Raw genomic sequence first — 27,019 nt, 5'->3', positions numbered from 1 at the left:
CTAGGTTTTAAATCCCTGTGCCAGTCTTCCTCTGCAGCCGCATTTCTGGCTCCTCCTACAATCAGTCACACTTGCCAGCACTCCCATATCCTTCCAGCCTTACTGGGCTGCCATAGTGAGTCTGGGCAGGCGTGGCCCCATGGCGTGGAGCCAATCTTCTTTAAGCTCTCACGCAGGTGCTGTAACTCAGGGGACCTGCCCCCAGTTACGTCTTGGATGGAAGTCACTTCCGTCCCCTGGTTCAGCTTCTTAACATATATATGCAACCAGTGAAAACTTGTAGATATTTTAAATGACCATGTCAGAAGTTAGCTGCAAAGCATTGCTGTACAAAACAGCTCTCAATGGCCCTGCTCCATTTGTCCCTTCCCCCAACTCACATCTGTTGGGGGGAAGGGGTGAGGACATCTTCTGTGTCTTTCTAATGTTTCCTAGACACCTCGAGTTCTGGACCCCATTCCAACTCCCTTTTTGGCCACCCCTCCTCCGGTTGCACCCTGTTACAAAAGTAGAACTACAAAGAAATCCAAACATGTATCATCGGTGATTCGTCATCAGTTTTAAGGCTCACTTTTTTTTCTCGTTTCAACATAATCTGAAGTGAGGTAATATCTTATGTAATTCTTTCTTAATTAGCATGTAAAATAATGGTGTGTTTTAGTCCCATGAAATATTATATTATTCATATGTCACTTTATACACCTGTGTCACCTCCTCTGGGGGAAAAATTAAGTAGGATTTATAACTCATAAAAGCATTAAAGTTGTAGAAAACAGTGAAATTTATATAAATATGTATAGGTCACAAAGATCTTACTCAAAGGTAGAAACGTTGACATTTGGACTGTTTTGTGCGGCAAAAGCACATAAGCAAAGTTAAAACATTTTCTTCTACCAAACATAGCTAAGGTGTAAGAAAGAAGAATGCTTCTGTGTAGGTGTGGCTGCGGGTCTGTGGTAGGGAAAGTTGCCTGACTTCCTTGGGTTTGGAAAGTGAGAAGACTTGATTAGGGAAGACTTTACTTCTGATCAAGGGGCACTGTGTTCCTGGCCGCAGGGTACCATCTGCCCTCAGAGGAGGGATCTGCTCATGGCAGGTCATAGCTCGCTCGCTCTCTCTCTCTCTCTCTCTCTCTCTCTCTCTCTCTTCTCGGGTTCGGAACAACAGCATCACTAGATGGGGAAGGCCTGGCCTGAATTACATGGTTGGATTACAGGAACCTGGGTTGTTTGTGTGAAGGAGAGAGAATCTGTGTACTCTGTGTTCTGTGAACCCTCTATCCAGGGTCTGTCTTGCTGTAGCTAAGCCTGGGGTCTCGAGTTGAGGAAGGAGTAGCATTTATCTCCTAACTAGAGTTATATATCATAGGACTAAGGAACATGGAGATAGTTTTTACCTGTTCAGTCTGAGAGCTGCAAGGCCCGTATGGTTTCCAGAGCATTCCATTGCTTCCTCAGGCCTCCCTTCTCAGAACACTATCCTTTTTTAGGAAAATGGCCCCAAGGAGAACTGATAATCTGCAATACTAAAGCCATGGCCCAGGTGAGTTTACGTTTTTCTTACTTTCTTGACATCATTTTCTTTTAATTTTTAAAACAGTGTTTTTAAGGACATGTAAGCATTTGATTTTCTTTCTGGCTTTTTTGTCTAACAGGGTTCCCCTTCAGGATCCTGGTCCCCATTTTCTCTCAATGTAGCCAGAAAATTCTTTACCATTCTTAAATGCCCCTCTTCTTTTGACCCAGGATTGATTTTTTAATTGAGTAAATAATTGATCATCTCTCCTCAGCCCTCAGGACTATGATGGAGAGGAAACGCATTGTCTTAAAAGAAACGAGGGTAGATTTGTTTCAGGTGGAGGTATGAGTTGCTAACCTGGGAACAAGCATTGAAAAGCCAAGATTATCTCTGCAGATCAGTATTCTCCAGGAAGACAGGATGGAAGATGGTAGATTGTTGAAAGGTCTCCTGGTTTATGAGGCTTGGAGGGTTGGGGAGTTAGTATTTTGGCTGATACAGACAGATCTCTGCAAATTGGTTAGAGCATTTATGAGGAAACCCCAGTGTGAGGTGGAACAGGAAGTTTATAATGAATTTCAATATGAACCACCAGTTTTCTGTATCTTAGAAATACAAATAGGGGCGATAGATGGTTACAGTGAGTTCAGCCAATTAATACATTGTTGAGATCACACTGTCAGAGATGAGAAGAACCTTCTAAATCTGCCCAGTAATACCTGTATTGTAGAAAATTCTGGCATCAGAAAATAATTATTAAAGAATTTGTACTAATAGGAAGTTATTTGTAAAGTAAGTCCCAAACATGGACTAGAGTTTATGAGAAACTTCAGAGATGCTCTTTTGGAGATATTGCTGTTTTAAAATGTATTTGTGAAAATGTTACATTACAAATTCAAGGACTATGAAGAGTAGGGCTCCGATCTACCACTTCATCTTATTCTCTAAAGGCAGATACCCTCCTCTCTTTCAACTGATCCACATTGTACATTAATATCCCTCTGTTGGTATTTCTTGATTAATAGATATTTAAATATTATCTAGTTATTTTTTGTCAGGTTATGTGTGAATTTAGATTTGTTGTGTCGCACTCTCCACTTCCTTTCCCTACAACAGTGATATCGCCATTTTCTCTAAATCAGTGCTTTACTTGATTAGGATTAAAATATTCAATTGCCACTATACTCTGCCATCCCACCTTTAAAAACTTTATTGTAATAAAGTTCAAGACACAGAAAAGTAGTCTTATAAACTATCATATATTTACCATTCCCCTTCAATAATTATCAATTCAAATTCAATCATGTTTCCTCTGTTCAGCCACCTCTTTCTTCCATGCCGACTCCCCTACCCTCACTCCCACACACAACACTATTTTGAAACAAATAGAAATTACTATGTCTCTCTAAGAGATAAGGATTATATTTTAAAAAACTATTATGCCATATTACATCTAAAAGGTTAAAATAATTATTAATATCATGAATATCTAGTCAGTGTTCATATTTCCATAATACTCTAATTTTTAAATCATTTATTTGAATTAGAATCTAAATAAGGACTGTGTACAACAATTGATTGATATGTTTCTGAGGTATATTATTTGTAGATACCCCTTCCATCTTTTATATTTCTGTGCAGTTTTTGATGTTGAGAAAAACTTATTCATTTGTTCACTGATTGTATTTCTGTGGTATTATTTAAATGTTTTCTGAAAATTGGTAGTTAGGTCTTGAAGCTTCATCAGGTTCAGCTGAAACTTTTTTTGTGAAGAATATCTCATAGGTAGTGATGTGTGATTCCATTAGGAGGCACATTATAACTGGCTTTCTTTTTATATTAAATCAGTTTTTACAATGAGATGGTTTCTTGAAATCCTGCAAAAGTGACCAGTAGTTTTTTATTCAGTATTGATGATCATGGGTATCAGAAGTCAGTATCAGGGATATAAACATTTTTGATCTGATCAGTACATTACATTTGATCTCCAAATTATACTATTTTTGGCCAGTGGGAGGCCAGTGGTTGACTCCTGAGTCCTTTTAACCTGATTCTAATAGTTTTTGATATCTCTCTTGCTTTCTGATATAATAATATTCAAACTCATCTTTTAATTTCTGAATCAATCCTGAAATCATCTCTTTTCCCAAAGAATCTTTGTTCCTTTTATTTAAATATGGTACTTAGAGACTACAATCTAGACACTATCAATGCTCATTGAGCATTGCTCAATGCTCATTGCTGTTGGTATACAATCTTCTATCGGTTATATTAGTTTCATCTGTTAAATACAGTGATTCAGCATTATTATACCTTTCCATTTTAAAAATATATTTTACTGATTATGCTATTACAGTTGTCTCATTTTCCCCCTTTATTCCCCTCCCCCGTTCATACCCCTACAACCTGCATTCCCTGCCTCCTTAGTTCATGTCCATGGGTCATACGTGCACGTTCTTTGGCTTCTCCATTTTCTGTACTATACTTAATTTTCCTCTATTTCCTGCCTTCCATTTAGCTACTTATTCACTGTACCTTTCCCCCCATTCTCCCTCTTCCCCTTTCCCCTCCCCACTGATAACCCTCCCTATGATCTCCATTTCTGTGATCCTGTTCTAGTTGTTTGCTTAGTTCATTTTTTTTTAGGTTTGGTTGTTGATAGTTGTGAGTTTGTTGTCATTTTACTATTCATATTTTTTATCTTCTTTTTCTTAGATAAATCCCTTTAACATTTCATATAATAAGGGCTTGGTGATGAAGAACTGCTTTAACTTGATCTTATCTGAGAAGCACTTTATCAGTCCTTCCATTCTAAATGAAAGCTTTGCTGGATAGAGCAATCTTGGATGTAGGTCCTTGCCTTTCATGACTCGGAATACTTCTTTCCAGCCCCTTCTTGCCTGCAAGGTTTCTTTTGAGAAATCAGCTTATAGCCTTATGGGAACTCCTTTGTAGGTGACTGTCTCCTTGTCTCTTGCTGCTTCTAGGAGTCTCTCCTCTTTCATCTTGGCTAATGTAATTATGATATGCCTTGTCGTACACTTCCTTGGGTCCAACTCTTTTGGGACTCTCTCAGCTTCATGGACTTCCTGGGAATTTATTTCCTTTACCAGATTGGGGAAGTTCTCCTTCATTATTTGTTCAAATAAGTTTTCAATTTCTTGCTCTTCCTCTTCTTCTGGCACCCTTATGATTGGGATGTTGGAACGTTTTAAGTTGTCCTGGAGGTTCCTAAGCCTCTCCTCATTTTTTTGAATTCATGTTTCTTCATTCTGTTCTGGTTGAGTGTTTATTTCTTCATTCTGGTCCAAACTGTTGATTTGAGTCCCAGTTTCCTTCCCTTCATTGTTGGTTCCCTATACATTTTTCTTTATTTCACTTTTCACAGCCCTCACTTTTTCATCTATTTTACAGCCATACTCAGTTCTGTGAGCATCCTGATTACCAGTGTTTTCAACTTTGCATCTGATAGGTTGGTTATCTCTTTTTAGCTTAGTTGTATTTTTTCTGGATCTTCAACCTGTTCTTTCATTTGGGCCATGTTTTTTTGTCGCAGGTACCTGTGAGTAGTAAGATGTGGAGCCTTAGGTTTCACCCAGGCCAGGTAACCGTCTTTGCTGCATTGTGGCACTGTATGTGGGGCAAGGATCCAAGAGGGAACAGTGCCTCTTATTCAGCTCTCTGCAGGCTTTCAGTCACTTCTTCTGCTACCCAGAAGCAAATTGTTTCTGATTCCCTAGTGAGTGAGTTCGGGTATGTTCTAGGACCCTGTGGGTCTCTACAACAAACTCTCCTGTGAGGCTGGGAGTTTCTCCTGCTGTCTCAACCCCCTCAGGTTTTTTTTATCAGAGGTTTTGAGGCTTTGTTTCTCTACTCTAGAACCCTGGGTTGCACGGTCTGTTTCATTTCCCACATTTTCCTCCTAGTTTCTCTGAACACAAGTGTGGGACTGCCCTGTCTGCCAGCTGCTGTTTTGCCCACCCAGGTGCTCCAGACACTGCCTTGCCACAAGTCCTCTCCACCAAGTTACCCATTTGCACCACTCCTACTGGCCTAGATGAATATTTCTTGAATTCCTTGGTTGTCAGACGTCCATACAATTCAGTTTTCTGTCAGTTCTGGTTGTTTTTTGTTTTTAAATTTGTTGTTGTCCTTTTGGTTGTGCAAGGAGGCACAGTGTATCTATTTATACCTCCATCTTGGCTAGAAGTTCCCCCTTTCCATTTGATCGCCTTACTAATTCTAATAATTATCTGTCACCATGTAAACTTATCACAATATCATTGACTATGTTCCTATCCTACTTTTTACCCTCTCCCTGCCTCCTCTCTTCCGGCAGCCATCCCTTTGGTCTCTGTTTCTGTGATTCTGTTTTTGCTTTGTTTGTGTGTTTGTTCTTAGATTCCACGTATAAGTGAAACCTGTATTTGTCTTTCTTTGCCTGACTTATTTCACTTACTCTCTAGATCCATCTATATTGTTGCAAATGACAAGATATCTGTTTTGTGTGTATGTATACATATCTTCTTTACCCATTTATCTGTTGGTGGAGGTTTACATACTTGGCTATTGTAAGTAATGCTGCAGTGTATACAGGGGCACATACATCTTTTCAAATTAGTGTTTATGTTTTCTTTGGGTAAATACCTAAAGTGGAATTGCTGGGTCATGCTATATATGTTTTTAGTTTTTTTGAAGTATTGCCGTACTGTTTATGATGGACCTAGTCTGAAAATTGGTGTTTTTTTTTCTTTTAAGATTTTATTTATTTTTAGAGCGGAGGGGAAGGAGAGAGGGAGAGAAATATCAACGTATGGTTGCCTCTCATGTGTCCCCTGCTGGGAACTGGCCTGCAACCCAGGCATGTGCCCTGACTGGGAATTGAACCGCAGTCCTTTTGTTTGCAGGCCCACACTCAATCCACTGAGCTCTACCAGCCAGGGCTGAAAATTGTTTATTTTTTAAAATTTGTTATTCTATTTTTTTTATTTAAATGATTTTATTTTTCAAATAAAGTAGACATATAATATTAGTTTCAGGTGTACACCCCAGTGATTAGACATTATATATGAAGGGGGACCCAAAAACATGTAATTTATTTATTTAAAAATGTGTGTTTATTCTTTCATATTTAAACTTCAGTCACCTTCAAAGTACTCTCCATTTGATGCAGTGAACCCGTCAAGACTTTTTTTCCACTGCTTAAAATAGTTTTTGAGCTTGTCAGTTTTGATAGCTTTTAGTGCTTCTGCCATTTTTTGTTTCACCTCTTCAAAATTAGAAAACATTCTCCTTTGAGGATTTTATCACCTGGAGAAGCAAACAAACAAAAAAGTGACATGAGTGAATAGGGAGGGTCAGGCATGGGTATCATGTCGTGTTGGTCAAGAACATCTGAATGCAGGTGCACTCATAAATCACTCATCATGAAATGGACAAATGCATTGAAAGAGTCTTCAAAAAAATTTTACTGAAGCCAAATGCAGCTTCTCACAATGCTGCCAGCTGGTGCACTGATACAGATGTGTTCCTGCAACATTTATCTAGCTGAGGAAACCTGAACTGCAAGGGGCCTGCCCTCCAGAAGATAGAGTGATCATCTCAGTAAATCTTGTAACCATCTGACACCGTACATAGTTGTTTGTGGGGGAGCTTTGTCTAGCAGAGCTCCCCTGGTGGTCGTGGATGAGAATAAGTCAACCAAGACATGATCTGCTTGGGGAGGAAAGGCTAACCAGTCTCTCAGAAGAAAAAGGCCTTGAGCCTCTTTCTCAATGGGCTTTTATCAGGTTTAGTTTGCATAGGAATACAGGGCATATATGTGAAGCTCAGCAGTCATTGTCAGGCAATAATGATCAAACAATAGATAACATTCAAAGAACTCTGAGGGCTTATTCTGAGTCAGGGTCAGATAGGGAGAGTGACACCAAAGGGCCATAAAACTTTTGGAAACAAACTCACTTTGTGCTGGGACCCTTAACATTGAAATTGAGGGTATTTTTAGCAAAGCAGGTTTCACAGGATTTTATGCATTCTTTCTCAGGCCCAATTGCCCCTGGGAACCATGTTCCTGCACAGGGCTGCTCCACCCTCCGGCATTGATTCAGGCATGAATCAGGTGGGGGATGTGGGCAGTCAAGAGATTAGGAGACTTTTTACAGATAGAATGAGGATTCAGGCTATAACAAAGCCAAGGGGTGAAGGTCCATCACCCCTTTTCTATAGTCTCCTAAGTCCTTCCCTGATGGCCCCTTTGCAGCTGTGCCTGTCTTAGGATGTTCCTCCCTTGAAGAATCTTACCCATGATTGACTATCCTCCAGGGGCCAAACAGGTGCAGTAAGAGGGGCAGAGGCTGTGCCCTAGCCGGGAGTACAATTTTTGTCTCTTTAGTGTCTTATGGTCCTAAGGTCTTTTTATTCAGTCTTAGTCATGGGAGTTACAGCTTCTAAAACCAGGCAGGGTGGTTCCCAACAGTTATTAGAATATTATCATTTTTTAAAGATTCTATTTGTTTATTTTTAGAGAGAGGGGAAGGTCCCCCATACTGAGGATCCAGCATACAACCCAGACATGTACCTGAAGATTGGGAATCAAACTGGCAACCCCTTGGTTCACAGGCCAGTCCTCAGCTGACAGAGTCACACCTGCCAGGGCTGATGTGGTTTGTTTTTTTAATGTAAAATGAACTGCTTAGTTGCTTCTGTGTCAGAGATCCAAGGTTTCTGATTCTCAGTGATATCAGTATACTTGCTTATTTCTTTACCCCACAATACAATAGAATAGTCTGAAGTATTTCTTTTATTACACAAGTATACTTATGTTTATTGTTTTAGGAATCAGTGATGTTCAGGGATGTGGCAGTAGACTTCTCTCAGGAGGAGTGGGAATGTTTGGACCCAGCTCAGAGGGACTTGTACAGAGATGTGATGCTGGAGAACTATAGCAATCTGCTGTCAATGGGTAAGGTCATCCATATCAGTAATTTAGAGTTCTCCTCTGGAATGTCTCTTTCTTCCACAGTGAATTTTCCAGCTGCTTTTTGAATTACCAGCTGAATTTCTGCTCCCTATTCCCAAGTAAATGTTTGGAGATAAAATGAAAGGGAAGAGTGGAAAATGAGAAGCTCCATTTGGCTATAGCTGAAGCTTCATCTTCTTTCTTTGACTGTTCCTGTAATGGCATCTAGTTTTTGATTATCAAGGGACTGGATCTTATTCATGGGTTCAGTTTACTCGCAGCATAATCACGTTTCATATCTTTTCTTGTGAGCAGGACTTTATGTACCTAAGCCTCAAGTTATCTCCTTATTGGAACAAGGGAAGGAGCCCTGGATGGTTGGCAAAGAGCTGACAAGAGGTCTGTGTTCAGGTGAGTGAGAAAGGATTGAATAAAGCAGGCATGACAGGTGTAACTCAGCTGATCAGTGAAGAAACAGAATCTTTGAGCTGTTCTCTTGGAAGCTTCCATCAAAACACTAGGCCCGTGGAAAAAAACTGAAGTTCTTCTAGCATGAGTTTACAAATGACCTGTTTCCATTCCTTCCCTCACTTGCTAGTCTTTCTATTACTCTTCTCCAGCACACCACTTAATTTCAAGTAGAAGGTGTCGTTCACTCCCCCTCCAAAGAAAACTTTTACCTGTATCTAAGATTGAGTTCCTTGCTAGCTTTGCTTCCTCTTAAACTCATCTAAATGTTTTCTGTTACCACACCCAAAATAAGATTCGTGTGTGGGGGCGCACATGCATGTGTGTATCTGCACTGCTCCTCCCCTGCAAATAACAGTCCTTGTTAGAGCTGCTGGCGTTGGGTCCTGCTATTGTAGCTGGAGCAGAATACGCAAAGAGGGAATTGTGTGAAAGGGGATCAGCAAAGTAGCAGGATGTGCTCGATGCAGGTAGGAGGGAGGGTGTACCTGCCAGTATTGGGGTTTTGTGGACCTAGGTATGGGCTTCGAATTCTGGTGTGAATGAGGCAGGTGTAAAGCTATTTTATTCAGAATGAGATGGTGTGAGCAAAGGAGTGACATGTTTTCAAAGGATCACTCTAACTCAGAGGTCGCTATTTCAGGATTCCTTAGGATAGAATTCAGGGAGTCCATGAATTAGAATGAGAAGGAAAAAAATGCATCATTATATTTAGTAACCTCTAAGTGAAATATAGCATTTCTTCCAACTATGATGTATGCAGCAAATCATAATATTAGTTCTGTGACTTTGACGTGAATGGAAATCAACATATTGCATTTATTTATGCTCATCACTATTTCATAATTGCTGTAGTACTTGGCTCACTGCTAGGTCTTACTATTTAATATCTTAATAGTAAGAAAACCTCCAGGAAGAGGGGAGAACCCCTGTGAAGGCCCATCTAGGAGGGGAGAGCTTGGTGTATTTCAAGAACTGAAAGAAAGCCAGTGTTCTGGGCCCCATGAGCAAGTGAGAGTAGAATGTGAGTTGAAGTTGGAGTGACAGAGAGGATCCACATTACTCAACCTTAGCCCCTGATTGTGAGGAGTATGGACTTTGTGTAGTAAAACGCCAAGTGAAGTTTTGGTCCCTTAATAGAATAAAGACTGTGAAGCTTGTCTATTCACAGACAAGTGACTGGGGAGACTGAGTTAGGAGGCTATTATAATGGTCTGCGTAAGATGATTCAGGTTTGAATGAGGGCATTGGCAGTAGAGATAGAAGAAGGTAGTTTTAAAAGTTATCTAGGAGCTTAAGTAGATTAGAGTTGCTTAAAAATCATACAGAGTTAGAAGAATAAAAGATTATGCTGAAATGAATTCTCTGTTTTTTGCTAGAGATAGTCTAATAGGCTCCATTTTGATGTCTTCAAACCATTTAATTAGCTTAAAATTTTTATTTTTGGTTAAGAAATTCTTTCATGCCCTGGCTGGTGTAGCTCAGTGGATTGAGTGTGGGCTGCGAACCGAAGAGTCGCTGGTTCAATTCCCAGTCAGGGCACATGCTTGGGTTGCAGGCCAAGTCCCCCAGTGGGGGCCACGTGAGAAGCAACCACACACTGATGTTTCTCTTTCTCTCCCTTTCTCCCCCCTTCCTCTCTCCTTCTAAAAATAAATAAATAAAATTAAAAAATTCTTTCAGAATAATATCTGTCAAATACTGAACATTTTGTTCAAAGATAATTACAAATATTTTTCCTCACCTTTCCAGTAATCATGAGTTAATGATTACCTCCCTTTTACACATAAAGAAATAGGAGTTTAGAAAGGCTAAATAATTGCCAAAGAACACATAATGAGTAAACATCAGGGTTGTACCTCAGCTTATCAGGCTGCTTCTGATTGCTGTCATCTTTCCGTCACAGTATTTTGTACTCTCTTTCTTTCTGTCTGCCTTAAACTTTAGTTCCCACTCTTTTCAGTCACTGCAGTGGTACATGAGCAAGAGACTCCTAAGATCAGCACCACCAAATTCCAAAGCAAACACTATTTTCCCTTAATCGCCAACACATGTCTTGTCTGCCTCTCCCATCAGAGTAGCCCAGTACCTTAGATCCCAGGTGGCTTACACTCACGTTTCATTCAATATATCCATTATTATGGAGCCTATTCTGTTCCTTCCCCAACTGAGTCTGCTGCAGTTTAATCCTGACACTAACTACCCAGAGTTAGCATAGACCCCACGGGTTAACAGCAAAGTCCTATATAGTATTGCTCTTACAGATGCCAGCTGCAAGTATGGTGGGGTCTTCAGATCTCCCACACTGCTGATCAACTGGCAGTAAAGCTGGGGGTTTCCATGACCCCTCCCTGCATGTTCATTGAGTTGCTAGAATGACTCCAAACTCAGGAAAGCTTTATGCTTTTAATTGCAGTCTTACTATGAAGGATTCCTGGTGAGCCAAGGTCTGGTAGGCTTCCAGATGCAGAGATTCAACACCCTCTCCCTGTTGAGTCAAAGTGTATCATCCTTTTAGCTTTTCAGTATTTTTGCCAGCTAGAAAGATCCACGGAGCTTTAGTGTCCAGAGTTTTTATTGTGATTTAATTATTTTGACATCATTGGCCACTCAATTTCTGATCCCCCTTGTGTCTCCAGAGGTCAAGTAGCTGAAAGTCCCAAACCTCTAATTACATGCTTGGTCCTTCTGGTGACCAATGTCTATCTAAGGACCCACTATGTGTGACCTCATTATCATAATAAAAACATTCCTATTATTCAGGCAATTCTAAGAGTTTTTGAAGCTCTGTGTTATGAACCAGATTCAAAGAACAAATTTATTTTTCATCATATCAAGAGCCTAAGAATCTTCCCCTATATAGATTTATTCCTTCCAGGAGGCCTTCAGTGGAGGTCAGGAAATTATCCATTTTGTGTAATACATAAATGTAAAGTATGATCTTACACTCTGTTTCTTATATACACAAACATGCATGCTTATATAGAGACATGTAGAACTAGTCATTTTTTTCATATGCTCAAGCATTTACCAACCTTTCCTGATGATTCTGATCTATATCAGTATTTGAGAATAATTGTGGTCTTCTACTTCTATAGTCTCTTCCTTCTGCTTTCAGTATTATACAGTCATGCACCACTTACCAGGGATATGTTCTGAAAAAGGCAGTGCTAGGTGATTTCATTGCTGTGTGAACATCATAGGGTATACTTACACAAACCTACATGGCACAGCTTACTACTATAATTGTGTGTGCTATACTTGTATACAGCTGGCAGTGTAGTAAGTTTGTTTACACCAGCTTCACCACAAACACATAAGTAATATGTTACACTACAACCTTAGAACAGCTAGGACATTGTTAGATGATAGGGACTTTTCAGTTCCACTGTATACTATGAGATTGCCATTGCATTTGCGGTCCATAGCTGACTGAAATGGCATTACGGTGTACGTGACTATCTCATTTCTATACATTTTTTGTCCATTTTTCAGATTAAACAGATATACTTGGGAATTGTATGTCATTTACTACCACATATTTTCACTGTAGTTTTTTTCATTTCTATTATGAAAGTTGAACTTTTCACAAATGGGTGGAAAGAGTATTTACTCTTTTATTTTTTTTTCAGATCTAGAGTCAATGTGTGAAACCAAGTTATTATCTCTAAAGAAGGAAGTTTATGAAATAGAATCATGCCAGAGGGAAACAATGGGACTTACAAAGTATGGCCTTGAGTACTCCAATTATAGAGATGTTCTGGAATATGGAAGTCATCTTGACAGACAACTGGGATATCAAAATGGACATTTCAGTCAAGAAATATTTACTCACGAATACATGCCCACATTCATTCATCAGACATTCTTTACTCTACATCAAATAATTAATAATGAAGAGAAACCCTATGAATGTAAGAAATGTGGAAAAGTCTTTAGTCTGAATTCACAATTTATTCAACATCAGAGAATTCATAATGGTGAAAAATCTTATGAATGTAAGGAGTGTGGGAAATTCTTTAGTTGTGGCTCACATGTTACTCGACATCTGAAAATTCATACTGGTGAAAAACCCTTTGAATGTAACGAATGTGGAAAGGCCTTCAGTTGTAGCTCGTACCTTTCTCAACATCAGAGAATTCATACTGGTAAGAAACCCTATGAATGTAAGGAATGTGGGAAGGCCTTTAGTTATTGCTCAAATCTTATTGACCATCAGAGAATTCACACTGGTGAAAAACCCTACGAATGCAAAGTGTGTGGGAAAGCCTTTACTAAGAGCTCACAACTTTTTCAACATGCAAGAATTCATACAGGTGAGAAACCCTATGAATGTAAGGAATGTGGCAAAGCTTTCACTCAGAGCTCAAAGCTTGTTCAGCATCAGAGAATTCATACTGGTGAGAAACCCTATGAGTGCAAGGAATGTGGCAAAGCCTTCAGTAGTGGATCAGCACTTACTAATCATCAGAGAATTCACACTGGGGAGAAACCCTATGATTGTAAGGAGTGTGGCAAAGCTTTTACTCAGAGTTCACAACTTCGGCAACATCAGAGAATTCATGCTGGTGAGAAACCCTTTGAATGTTTTGAATGTGGGAAAGCCTTTACTCAAAACTCACAACTTTTTCAGCATCAGAGAATTCATACAGATGAAAAACCGTATGAGTGTAATGAATGTGGAAAAGCCTTTAATAAATGCTCAAACCTCACTCGACATCTGAGAATTCATACTGGGGAAAAGCCCTATAACTGTAGGGAATGTGGGAAAGCATTTAGTAGTGGATCAGATCTCATTCGTCATCAGGGAATTCATACTGATGAGTAATAAAAGTTAATTGTCACCTCCTTAAATATTTTAAACAAAAAATGTTTGAGAATTTCCTTTTCTCACTATTTTTGTTTCTTATATATGTATATATTTTAATCTAAGCATATTTCACTCTGTGTTATGAATTCAAACTCTAAATTGGCATTTACCCCCTCAATATTATACTAATTGCAGATGTTCAATAATTTCAGTAATTTTTTCTTTCCCATTAATTTGTTCCACCTTCTTGGTGTTAACATTATATTCTTCTTTATATTTGCTTGTATTTCAGGGCTACTTTTTTCTGATCTACTTATTTGTGCTTACACCAATATCACACTGTTTACATTGTGTGACCTTGTATGTTTTAATTCCTTGTGGAAATTTAACTTTGTTTTTGAAGTCAGTGTTAATCTTTTTGTTTCACAAATTTATGTATAAAACAGAAAACAAGAAACTAAAGAGCCAATATTAATTGTAATGATACTAACTATAGATGACTACTCTCCAGTGGTAGAATACCACTTGAGAGTGGTGTCCTACCAGACTGTCTTTAAAGAAAGAGTAGTTGTGATAAGCATGTCATACCTTCACTTGCTTTTACCATGCCAAAAAATATGGTTGTCATTTCAGTAAATGTGGATTATTATTATTATTAATGACATATATAATGGCTTTTTAAATTTACTTTAGCATTCATGTTGCATTTAAAATCTGCCCTGACTCGTATGACCCAAAATTTATCTTTGTATGCTCATTTTTACATTTTAAAACATGTATTTTAATTGCCTAAATTATCCATGTCTTCTCCTTGTAAACCATTATGTTTTTTCCATCAACCCTAATCCCAATGTTAAACTATAAAAGTAATTAACCACTATTATCAAAGTATCATTTATCCTTCCAGATATGTTTTACTTTTATTGATAGATGTGAGTGGCATTTTGTTTCATATGTTTTATTTCATATATAGTAAATATAATTATGCTCTGTATTGGTTGTTGTAAGGATTCAATGAATGCATAAATTTAAAGTATTAGAACTATTTCTCTGACATAGTAAATGCTTAGTAAAAATTGTCCATTGTTATCATTGATACACCAATTTTCAAAATTATATTTCTTATTTTGGGAAAGTATTTTGACCATATTGTTTACCTTTGTATAAATCAAAGAATTTGTAATAAAAAGGAATGTATTGCATATACAGAAGCTCTTCTCATCCCTCATGACTGAGCATGGAATTTTGAAAGGACAGGACAAAGTATGCATCAGTAGTCTGCATTCAGACTTTATCTTTCATGCAGCACAAAGATGAATACCCATCTGAAACCTTGTGTTATAATGAGTGACAGTAGGATAGCCATCAAATATTCCAATATTAATTCAGTGTCCCCTTTGATCAACATGGATTAAGGAACTAAAATTTTAATACATTAGTTAAATGTGAATGAAAATGAGAACACAACTGAAAAACCCAGGAGTGGGAAAGTTATATTGGAAGTTTTATAACTCAATATGCATACATATATTAATATACCAGAAAGATCATTAATAAATAAAGTCAATGTAAAACCCAAGGAGCCAAAACAAGCAAAAAAATTTTTAAATGCGTAGCAAAAGGCATTATTATAAAATGCAGAAATAACTGAAAGAAGAAAACTAATCTAAAATAGAAAATTTTATTATTTGACAAAAAAAGGTCAAACTTCTGTGGTTCATGTGAGGAAGAATGACAGACAACACTGAATGAGAAATAGAAATAGCTTATTTAAATTTAAAAAGACTTTGATGAAAATGTTCTGGGATTAGTGCTATAGGTTGCACAACTTGGTGAATATACTAAAAACCACTTAACAGTATACTTTAAAGGTGTGAATATAATATATGAATTTTATCTCAATTAAAATCTTAAAAAATGTTACAGACATTTTTATAATATATCTTAAAATTTGGACAAAGCCTATGGTTTTTATAAAGAAATTAAATTGACAATTGTATATTTCTGACCAAGATGGAGATGTAGGTTAGATAGTGTTTTCTTGCACAACCAAAAGAAGGACAACAAATTTAAAAACAAAAAACAAGAGTTGCATGAAAATTGAACCATATGGAAGTCTGACAACCAAGGAGTTAAAGAAGCATTTATTCACACTGGTAGGAGGGGTCGAGATGGGCATCGGGGCAGAAAGGATTCACAGCAAGGTGGCAGCTGGCAGATAAGGTGGTCCCACATTTACATGCAGATAAACTGGGAGGAAAAATGGGAGCAAGACAGATGGTGCACCCAGGGTTCCAGCGCAGGGAAATAAAGCCTCAAAACCTCTGACAAAACCATAAAAGTTGAGGCAGTGGGAGAAACTCCCAGCCTCATGGGAGAGTTTGTTGGAGAGACCCACAGGGTCCTAGAATGTACCCAGACCCACCCATCTTGGAATCAGCACCAGAAGGGCCCAATTTGCTTGTGGGTAGCAGAGGTAGTAACTGAAAGCCAGCTGAGAGCTGAGCAAGTGGCACTGTTCCCTCTCAGACTCTTCCCCTATATACATCACCACAATGCAGCACAGGTGGTTGCCCTGCCCCAGCTAATACCTAGAGCTCCATATCTTACTACATAACAGGTGTGCCAAGATGGAAAAAATGGCTGAAATGAAAGAACAGATCAAAACTCCAGAAGAAATACAACTAAGCGATGAAGAGATAGCCAACCTATCACATGCACAGTTCAAAATACTGGTAATAAGGATGCTCACAGAAATGGTTGTTGTCCCAAAATAGATGAAAAAGTGAAGTCTATGAAAAGTGAAATAAAGGAAAATGTACAGGGAACTCACAGTGACAGGAAAGAAACCAAAACTCAAATCAATGATTTGGAACAGAAAGAAGAAATAAACATTTAACCAGAGCAGAATGAAGAAACAATTCCAAAAAATGGGAGAGGCTTAGGAACCTCCAGGACAACCTTAAATGTTCCAACATCCAAATCATTGGGGTGCCAGAAGGAGAAGAGGAAGAGCAAGAAATTGAAAATTTATTTGAAAAAAAAAAAAGGATAAATTCCCCAATCTGGCAAAGGAAATAAATTTCCAGGAAGTCCAGGAAGCTCTGGGAGTCTCAGAGAAGAACACACCAAGGCACATCATAATTACATTTCCCAAGATTAAAGATAGAGAATTTTTAAGGCAGCAAGAGAAAAGGAGACAAAGACCTACAAAGTAGTTCCCATATGACTATCAGCTGATTTCTCAAAGCTTATAGGCAACGAGCTGGAAAAAAAGCAATTTTTTTTGAAGTCATGAAGACAAGGACCTCCATCCAAGATTACTCTATCCAGCAAAAGTAGCATCTAGAATCGAAAGGCAGATAAAGTGCTTCCCAGATAAGGTCAATTAAAGCACTTCATCATCACCGAGCCCTTATTATATGATATGTTAAAGGGATTTATCTAAGAAAAAGATCAAAACTATGAACAGTAAAATCACAACAAACACAACTGTCAACAACCAAACCTACAGAAACAAAAACAAACTAAGCAACAACTAGAACAAACAGAATCAGAGAAATGGAGATCACATGGAGGGTTATCAGTGGGGAGGGTTCTCAGTGAGGAGGAACGGGGGAGAATGATCGGAAAAGTACAGGAAATAAGAAGCATAAATGGTAGGCACAAAATAGACAGGGGAAGGTTAGGAATAGTATGGGGAAATGGAGAAGCCAAAGAACTTATATGTATGTCCCATGGACATGAACTAAGTGGGGTGGGGGGACTGCAGGTTTCAGGGGTGCGTAGGGTAAAGGGAAACAAAGGGAAAATGGGAAAACTGTAACAGCATAATCAATGAAATACATATAAGAAGTTATCCAATGTGTAGTTTCAGTTTGGTGCCAGCAAGGTATTGAGCTAACAGATCTCAGCCTGCATTAAAGAAATAACCAATATGAGGGGAACAGAAAATAAAATATACAAAACAATTGACAATTATAAAATCTTAATACTTCGTTCTAAAAGGAGCATTTTAAAATTAGACCACAAGATACTTTAAATGTCATATAGCTACTTAAGAAGGCATCAAACTAGATATATTTATAGGTAAAATCTATGAAATGTTTTAGAAACTCTTCTAGGACAGAATAAAATATGAGCTAGCAAGTTATCTACTTTTATGAATTCATCTTATGTTAAAACTTTCTAGGAGAACACAAAAAAGATAATACAGTTGACCTTTGAACAACATGGTTTTGAACTGTGTGAGTTTACTTATATGAAGATTTGTTTTCCAATAAATACAGTCAGTGCTATGTATCCAGTTTTCAAATCTGGAGATTCAGCCAAGTATGGGTTGAAAAGAGTATTTTTGCATTCCAAACCATGGATTCCTAACAGTTTGTTAGGAATTCCTAGAAGATATTTTTTGTATGTCTGTGTGTATCTGTTGTTCTATTACATATGTCCCCCAACAGATTTTTTTAATTCTTAATATTAAAGTGTATTTATTCATTTTTAACACAAGTATTGACAGTGTTACTGAACAAGGGTCCGAGGGGGCGCAATACTTGGCCCACTGAGGGATGCCAAAAACTGCTTCAGAAAACAGAGGCCCCTCCCAAGGACGATACACTAATATCTATTAGGCTCTTCTGTCCGCCGCCAACTGGAAAGACATCTCTCAATGCCAGAGATTTGTGAAAAGGAAACAAAATGTTTATTTAATGCTATTCAGGCCTAATGCCTTCCTTAAAATATCAAAGTCTTTAAGGGTATACACCTACACACACACACACAGCTGCCTCCCTTCTCCCACTGTCCCAACTCCGGGTACCGTAAATCAGGAAAAGAGCACACGTCCGTTTTTCAGGTCGCTGGCACGTGAGCTGTGTTGCCTGCCTGTCCAGGCAGGATCTCCAATTAATCCAAAGTCATGCGGCACCTCTCACTGGCAAGAGTTCTTTGTACCAAGTTCCAGTCAAAGTCTCTCCTGGTTTCCAGGCCACTCGGCCAAAGGGAGCACGCCAAAGCTGCATGGGCCTCTTCTACCAAAGCGGCACTCCACCCAAAGCGCGTCTTTCTTCTTCACCTGGCTGCAGGGATCTCCATTCTGGCAAAGCTGCGTGGTCTTCCCTTTCACCTGGCCAAGAGGGGGTCTGCACTCTGCTGAAACCGTGTGGCTCTCTCTCCTCCCCTAACAGATTTTTGATCCACAGTTGTTTGAATCTGCAGATGTGAAGAGCCAACCAACTTCAGTTAAATTTGGGGAAAGTCAAAAGTTCTACGCAGATTTCTGACTGCAGGAGGGTCAGGGCTCCTAATCCAAACCTTGTTTAAGAGTCAACAGTATGTCTAGAATCAGGAAAATGTGATGTTATAAGTAAATCTATTAATCAATTGAAAAATATTTGTCGCAATCTGAATTTAGGACCAAAATGTTTCTGATAAACACTCAAACTCTCTCCTATGAAATTTGGAAATCAAGGTGATTTAGGTAACACGGTATTCTTTAATATGCAACACAAGGTAATTACCAAAGAATTGCCCTTTCATATGTGGAGTTGACCTTTCAGACTTGACCGTAAGAGCACACCTCAATCACCGTGTATGAAATGCTGTTCAGGGACTTCCCTTCAGGGCAGAGTTGTTCTTGCAGGGTAGAATTTCCTTTGGGTGTGCTGCTTGTGTAGCTGGTTGGGTCCATCTCTGGTGTGGTCTGAAGCACACCACTGGTTGTGTTAGTTCTGGGTCTCTTTGGTTGGGGTTCTGGTGCAGGTTTCTATCAGACATTTTGAGCAATGGTCTTGGGCTCTCTGTTTGCAGCTACCATGCTGTGCACTGTTTGTTTCTGCATCTACTGCATCTTACCGTGTGGGGGAGGGGCCAATCTGTGTAAAAGGGTTGGCTTCCTCCTGCTTAGAGCTGGAGGTAGATCTGTAAAAGGACAAAGGATCTTTGATATCCACCTCCAGCTGTCAGCTACTCTGCCTCCCACTAAAGTTGCCTGGTCTTCCTTTTGAGCCTTTTGTAAAAAGACTATACAATGGCCCAGACTGACCATGATCCACAGCCCCTTAAACAGGTAGCAAACTCGGTAAGAAAGTGCAATGAGGGTGGAGAGAATAGGGTTATAGGTTCCCTACTTGAGGATTACGCAGTTAGGCAGTAAATGAGTGGAAAGTGGCCCCTGCTTTAAAGCTACACTCCTCATTCTCTGCTGTAGTCACCAACTTTAGTTGTTCCAGGATGCTCACTGCAGGTTCAGGTCAAATGCAGCCAGCCATCCTCTAGGTGGGAGCAAGGTCAGCTTCCTTGGGCTCAGGGGTGGATCAAAAGTCTTTCTCATTGATGAGGATGGCATCCCAACCCGTAGGAGGAAGCCGAGTCCCTCATCCTGGCTTCAGACAATAGCTTTTGAAGGTCTCATACTTTGAACGTCTCTGCTCTGAGCCATTCTCCCTCTCCTCTTTGGAACTGGATACAGTGGTATTCCTGGGACTTGGTAGGGTTGATCCAAACAGTCTCCCATTGGGGGTCACAATCCTATAGGGAAGGAAGGGCACCTTTTCCCTTTCCCAGGGTAGCACAAGCTGAATTTGCAGGGAAGTTTGGATTTGCTTTTTCATAATATAGCCTCACAGCCCAACACGCACCCATCAGGCTTTCGATCAGAAGTCTCTCTGGGAGAATCCAAAAATCCCATCCCTGTGTGGCTCCCCAGTCCTCCCATGCCACCGAATCATGCAGGACTGGGCCAAAAGTCCCAGCTCTAAACATCTCTCCCCTGACACAGAATCCAACAGGATCTGGCAGGTGGAGTTCCTCATGAGGTGAGGTGAGGGGTGCTGGCTATGTGCTAGAAGTAGGGGAGACCACCCCTCTTTCCCAGACCGCATAGTTTTTGTCACTGTCTGCATCTTAGTGCAAAGCCTCCCCAGAATAAAGAGAGTCCTTTAACATCACTGCTGGCTGCAGCCAAAAGACCCTCTGCCCCGCCCAGGTATGACACCTGGCCCTATCAGCAATCAGAGCCCGGACTGTGAACTCCCCAGGCTGGAACTGTAATAATAGGCGTGTTCTTCCCTGGAAGGGTACAGTCTGACTCTTTTAGGTGGACTGAATTCCCACTGATTTTCACTGCCAGATATGATGCAGACTCATCTCTCCTTCTCTGTTGATCTGGTTTGTGGACTCCTGCTTGCGGTGGAGACTACACACTTCTAGGGTGAAGGAGTTTTGTAGCCACTGTATCCCTCTGACTGCTCACCCACCAGCTCTCACCTGTGTGTAGGGGCTATTCCTTTCCTCATCTCCTCCCTTCTTGCCAGTCTCTGTTTGGCGTCTGCAATCCCTGGTTATAATATTTCAGATCCGCTGGCCTTCAGATGGTTGTTCAGGTCGATTGCCCCCTATTTAGTTGTAAATCTGGTTTGGTCCTGGAAGCCCGTGGATGCAGCCTCCACTTAACTCTGCAACCGTCTTGGAATTCCTGACCGGAAGACTTTATACCCTCTTTGTATACAGATGAGAATGATCTTGTAGACAAGGAAAACGAATAGTGCTAAGAACCCAGCTCCTTGAAACATATTAATATTGTTTTCAGAGAATTCCATACAGCCATGAATCACATGTTTGAAGCTTAAATATACAGCAAACAATGCAAAAATGGGCTTTTCATTACTTTGGGTACTTCACTCCAATCCTTTCTGTCCTGAAATGTTTTTGTTGAGAAATCAGCTCACAGTTTAATGGGAGCTCTTTTAAAAGTTAACAAACTGTGTTTCTCTTACAGCTTATAAGATTCTCTGTTGATAACCTTTGACATTTTAATTGTGTATATTGGTATAGGGATTTGGGAGTTCATCATGTTTGGGTCTCCATACTTCCTGGACTTGTGTCTTTTTTTCTTCAGAGGGTAGGGAAATTTTTGGTCATTATTATTTTTTAATTTTTATTATTCTTTTACAGTTGTCCCAGTTTTTCTCTCTTTGACCTCTGCCCAGCCCATGTCCTGCCCCTACAGTTATTCCCTACCCTGTTGTTCATGTCCATGGGTTGTTCATACCTGTTCCTTAACTAGACCCTTCCCCTTCCCTTCCATTACTGTCAGTCTGTTCCGTGTTTCCATGACCCTGGTTCTATTTTGCTCGGCAGTTTCTTTTCTTCATTAGAATCTTGTTATAGGTGAGATCATATGGTGTTTGTCTTTTACCAACTGGCTGATTTTACTTAGAATGATGTCTTCAGTTCTATCCATGCTGTAGGGAAAGGTAGTAGTTCCTTCTCCCTTTCTGCTGTGTAGTATTCCATCCTGTAAATGTACCACAGCTTTTTGGTCCACTCATGTACTGATGGACACTTAGGCTGCTTCCAACACTTGGCTATTGTAAATAGCACTATTATGAACATAGGGCACATAAGTTCTTTTAAATTGGTGTATTGGGATTCTTAGGGTATATTCCCAGCAGTGGAATTGCCAGGTCAACAGGCAGTTCAATTTTAAGGTCTTTTTAGGAAATTCCACACTGCTTTCCACAGTAATTACACCAGTCTCCATTCCCATAAACAGTGCACTAGGGTTCCCTTTTCTCCACATCCTTGCCAGCATTTGTTATTTGTTGATTTGCCACCAATAATGGTGACAATTCTGAACAATGTGAGGTGATATGTCATTGCGGTTTTAGTTTGCATCTCTCTGATAGGTAGGAATATTTACCATCCTGTCATATGTTTATTGGTGATCTGTATGTCCTCCTTGGAGAAATATCTATTCAGGTACTTTGCCCACTTTTTAATTGGATGGTTTGACTTCCTGGTGTTGAGTCAGATGTGTTCTTTATATATTTTGGAGATCAAACCCTAAACAGAGGTGTCATTGGCAAATATGTTCTCCCATACAGTCAGTTCTTTTTTTGATTTGATGATAGTTTCTTTAGCCGTGCATAAGTTTTTAAATTTAATGTAGTCCCATTTGTGTATTTTCCCCTTCATTTTCCTTGCCTGGGAGATGTATCAGCAAATATAGGTGCATGAGATATCTGAATTCCTGCCTATGTTTTCCACTAGGGCTTTTATAGTGTTACAACTTTAAATCTTTTATCCATCTTGAATTTATTCTGGTGTATGGTGTAAGTTGGTGGTTAGTTCCATTTCTTTCACATGTACCAGTCCAGTTTCCCAACACCATTTATTGGGGAGGCTATTCTTACTCCATTTTATGCTCCTATCCCCTTGTCAAATATCAACTAACCATAAAAATGGATTTATTTCTGGGATCCATTTTCTGCTCAGATAATCTATGTGTCTGTGCTTATATCAGTACCAGACTGTTTTGATTACACTGGCCTTATAGTATAGTTTGATACTGGGTATTGCAGTCTCTCCTACTTTGTTCTTCTTTTGCAAGATTGCTGAGGCCATTTAGGGTCTTCTTGGTTTCCATATAAATTTTGAATTATTCTAAAATCTGGGAAATATGCCATTTGTATTTTAATAAGAATTGTGTTGAATCTATAGATTGCTTTGGGAAGTATGGACATTTTAATGATGTTAATTCTTCCAATCTATGAACATAATATATGCTTCCATTCGTATGTATTTTCCTTGATATCTTTCTTCAGGGTTCTGTAGTTTTTCAAGTACAGATCTTTTACCTCCTTGATTAACTTTGTTCCTAGGTACTTTATTTATTTTTTGCTATAGTAAATAGGTGTTTCCCCCCTACATTCTGCTTCTGATATTTTATTGTTGGTGTACAGTCATGCCCCCAATTTCTGAATAATGACTTTGTATTGCATTATTTTGCTGAACTTATTTATTAGGTCATGTAATTTTTTGGTGGATTCTGTGGGGTTTTCTGAGTACACTGCCATGTCATCTGCAAATAATGACAGTTTTACTTCCTCCAGTTTAATTTGTATGACTTTTTTTAATTTTAATTTTTATTTAACTCTTGTTCAAGTACAGTTTTCTGTCTTATATTCCCAACCCTGCCCCCCCCAGTGCTCCTCACCTCCCTCCCATCTGCCCCCCACCTTAGTTATTGTTCATGTGTCCTTTATACTTGTTCATGTGAGTCCATCCCCTTTTCCCCTATGATTCTCTCCCCTCTCCCCTCTGGACCCTATCAGCCTGTTCCATATTTGAGTGTCATTGGTCATATTTTGCTTGCTTGTTTGTTTTGTTGTTTAGATTTCTGTTAATGGTGATTTTCCCCTCGGGTCCCATAAAATTTTAAAGTTGTTGAGCATTCTGTCATCATTCATAGATTCTACAAAATGCTGCTGTTGTCCTAGGCACTGGATGCAGCAGTAGGAAAAAAAAAAGAAGTAAACAATCCCTGTCCTCATGGAGCTTTTCACCCTATGAATAACACTGGATAGTGCAGGTTGGACTGGAAACTTTAAGGACTAGACACGGGAAAACTGTCCTTGCGATCAAATCAATTATCTCCAATTCTTTATCTTTGGGGCATTTAGCCTTGTCTACATCTTGATGCCCTACATTTAACCTGTTACCCCAGTCACCTCTTCCTCATTACCAACACATACCTTCCTCTAGCAGCTCTTTTTGTTCTTTGTATTTTGTTCAAGTTGTATAATATAATTTGAGAGATGTCAGAATGATGTACTTTCTTTCCTCATTCCTTCAGTTAAATTCTTCAATTTCTTTTATGGTAGTTTTCTTTCTCCTTGCAAAGGAAGAAAATGATACATTTGATTTTTGATATTTTTCAGACTGGGAGTCTTGGTATGAAATCAAGGAATTATCTCCAATGTGGTATATTGATGAAGAGGAAATATCCCAGAGCATAGTAATGGGAAGACTTACAAATCATGACTTTGAATGCTCCAGTTTCAGAGAAACTTGGAAATATGAGGATGAATTTGAGCAGTATCATGGAAATCAGGAGAGGCATTTCAGGCAAGTGGCAAGTCTTAAGGAAATATATGCTGTGAAAACACACAATGAATAATAATTCTTATAGAAATGTTCTCTTGAAGTCAGTACTTTTAACACAACAGACAGTTTCTATGTTACAGCAGGTACATAAATTTGATATTTATGATAAAATGTTCCCCCCCAATTCAGTCTTAATTGAACATAAAGGACAACATGCTCAGAAGGAATCTTTGATAGGTAATGAATGTAAAGAATTCAAACAGAGTACATACTTTAGTAAAGATATAGGAATTCCTCCTGGGGAGAAACCTTATAAAAGTAATGATTTTTCAAATCTGTTAAGTTTCCACTCATTACTTGCTCAACATCAAACAGCTCATTTTGGAAAACTACCTGATCAATGTGGTGATGCCAGTAGTTGTTACTCATTTACTCAGCTTCAAAGAATTCACAGTGGAGAGAAACCATATGAATGTAAGGACTGCAACAAAGCCTTTAGACAGAGTGCACAACTTGCTCAACATCAGAGAATCCACACTGGAGAAAAACCCTTTGCATGCAATGAATGTGGGAAGGCCTTTAGCCATTATGCCTTCCTTGTTGAACATCAGAGAATTCACACAGGAGAGAAACCATATGAATGTAAGGAATGTAATAAAGCCTTCAGACAGAGTGCACACCTTAATCAGCATCAGAGAATTCACACTGGAGAAAAACCCTATCAATGTAATCAACGTGGAAAAGCCTTCAGCAGATGCATAGCCCTTACTCTGCAACAAAGAATCCATTCAGGAGAGAAGCCCTTTAAATGTAATGAATGTGGGAAGACCTTTGGCTATCGCTCACATCTTAATCAACATCAGAGAATTCATACTGGAGAAAAGCCCTATGAGTGCATCAAATGTGGGAAGTTTTTCCGGACCGATTCACAACTTAATCGACATCATAGAGTCCATACTGGAGAGAGACTTTTTGAATGGAGTAAATGTGGAAAAGCCTTCAGTGATGCTTTAGTTCTAATTCATCATAAGAGAAGCCATGCAGGAGAGAAACACTATGTATGTAACAGATGTGGGAAAGCTTTCAGTTGTGGCTCATACCTCAGTCAACATCAGAGAATTCATACTGGGGAGAAACCCTATGAGTGCGATGAATGTGGGAAGGCTTTCCATCAGATATTATCCCTTAGGCTACATCAGAGAATTCATATTGGAGAAAAATCCTATAATTGCAATGAATGTGGTAATAATTTTAGCTGTGCCTCCACCCTTAAACAACATAAGGAAATTGATAATAGAAAAACACTCTGATTATTACAAGAATAAGAAGAAAACATTTAGTCACCACTCAGTCCTTATTAAACAAATATCAGTGAATTCTTTGGTTAGCAATTCTATGAATATAGTACATAGGGGAAAGCCTTCAGTTCATGAGCATTCCTTATTTGAAATAGCCCGAGTAGTAGACATCTGTTACTTTGTGATCTGTTCTATGCCCTGTTTGAGACTTACCTCACCCTTATTGCATGTGATTCTGGTGAAACTGATAATCAGGGAGAACAGTGAATTGGTCATAGGCTGGCCAGTTGTTTCCCTGCACCTAGTGATTAATAAGGGATTGGCAAATGGCCCTGTCTGGACCATTTCTAGAGCTCTGGTGGGTATTGTTATGGATAGTAAGAGAAGTTTTTTTTTTTTTCATTGCAAGTTTCAAGGATTTAGTGAGATTAAAAACTTACCAGCAGGGCTGGTTTTTTTTTTTGCCATTTACATGAGGAAAACTTTTCCAAGATAAATCCAACACAGATGAAAATAGAGGTGAGAGACAGAAATCTGATGAAATTCTTTGGTTTCTAGGATCCAAGCATGCCTGAACTCTATACCATCCCTCACTTTTTCATTTTTGTGATCCAGTTTAAAAAATGTGGTGTTTTGTTTTTTTTTTGCTGTAGTTAATTTGAATTGGATTTTTTTCTCTTGGAATTAGAGTCCTGATGTGTATACTGTATGTTTGCTACACGTGTAAGAAAGCCTTAATTTTTTTTAGATATTTATTTTTAGAGGGGAAGGGAGGGAGAAAAAGGAGAGAAACATCAGTGTGTGGTTGCTTCTTACACATCCCCTACTGGGGACCTGGCCTGTAACCCAGGCATGTGCCCTGACTGGGAATCAGACTGGCAAACCTTTGGTTCACAAGCCGGTGCTCAGTCAACTGAGCCACACCAGCCAGGGCAGAAAGCATTGATCTTTTATGTGGCATAATTATTTATCCTAAGGAGAAAATTTGTGATATAACAAATAAGTGAAAGTTGAATATAAAATTTCATAAAGCTTATAGAATTGCTTCATTTTACTTGTTGATAATTAATTTAGTATTTA

General features: G+C 39.1%; 1 protein-coding gene across 1 annotated transcript in view; it reads left to right on the top strand.

The window, feature by feature from the left end:
* The window catches only part of LOC118976316 (zinc finger protein 383), a 31,424-nt gene extending 4,868 nt beyond the window's left edge, over nucleotides 1–26,556 (top strand). Inside the window, exons 3-6 of the mRNA XM_037030750.1 lie at nucleotides 8,353–8,479; nucleotides 8,792–8,887; nucleotides 12,577–13,746; nucleotides 25,164–26,556. Coding sequence (XP_036886645.1) covers nucleotides 8,353–8,479; nucleotides 8,792–8,887; nucleotides 12,577–13,746; nucleotides 25,164–25,951 — 2,181 coding nt within the window. The 3' untranslated portion in view covers nucleotides 25,952–26,556. The remainder of the gene's footprint in view (nucleotides 1–8,352; nucleotides 8,480–8,791; nucleotides 8,888–12,576; nucleotides 13,747–25,163) is intronic.
* The last annotated feature ends 463 nt before the right edge of the window (nucleotides 26,557–27,019 follow it).

The sequence above is a fragment of the Sturnira hondurensis genome, unplaced genomic scaffold (genome assembly GCF_014824575.4).
Source record: "Sturnira hondurensis isolate 20B ecotype Veracruz unplaced genomic scaffold, ASM1482457v3 Scaffold0020884, whole genome shotgun sequence".
In the NCBI taxonomy this organism is placed as follows: domain Eukaryota; kingdom Metazoa; phylum Chordata; class Mammalia; order Chiroptera; family Phyllostomidae; genus Sturnira; species Sturnira hondurensis.
The sequence above is the reverse complement of the archived record's forward strand: the minus strand, read 5'-3'. Positions and strand labels throughout refer to the sequence as shown.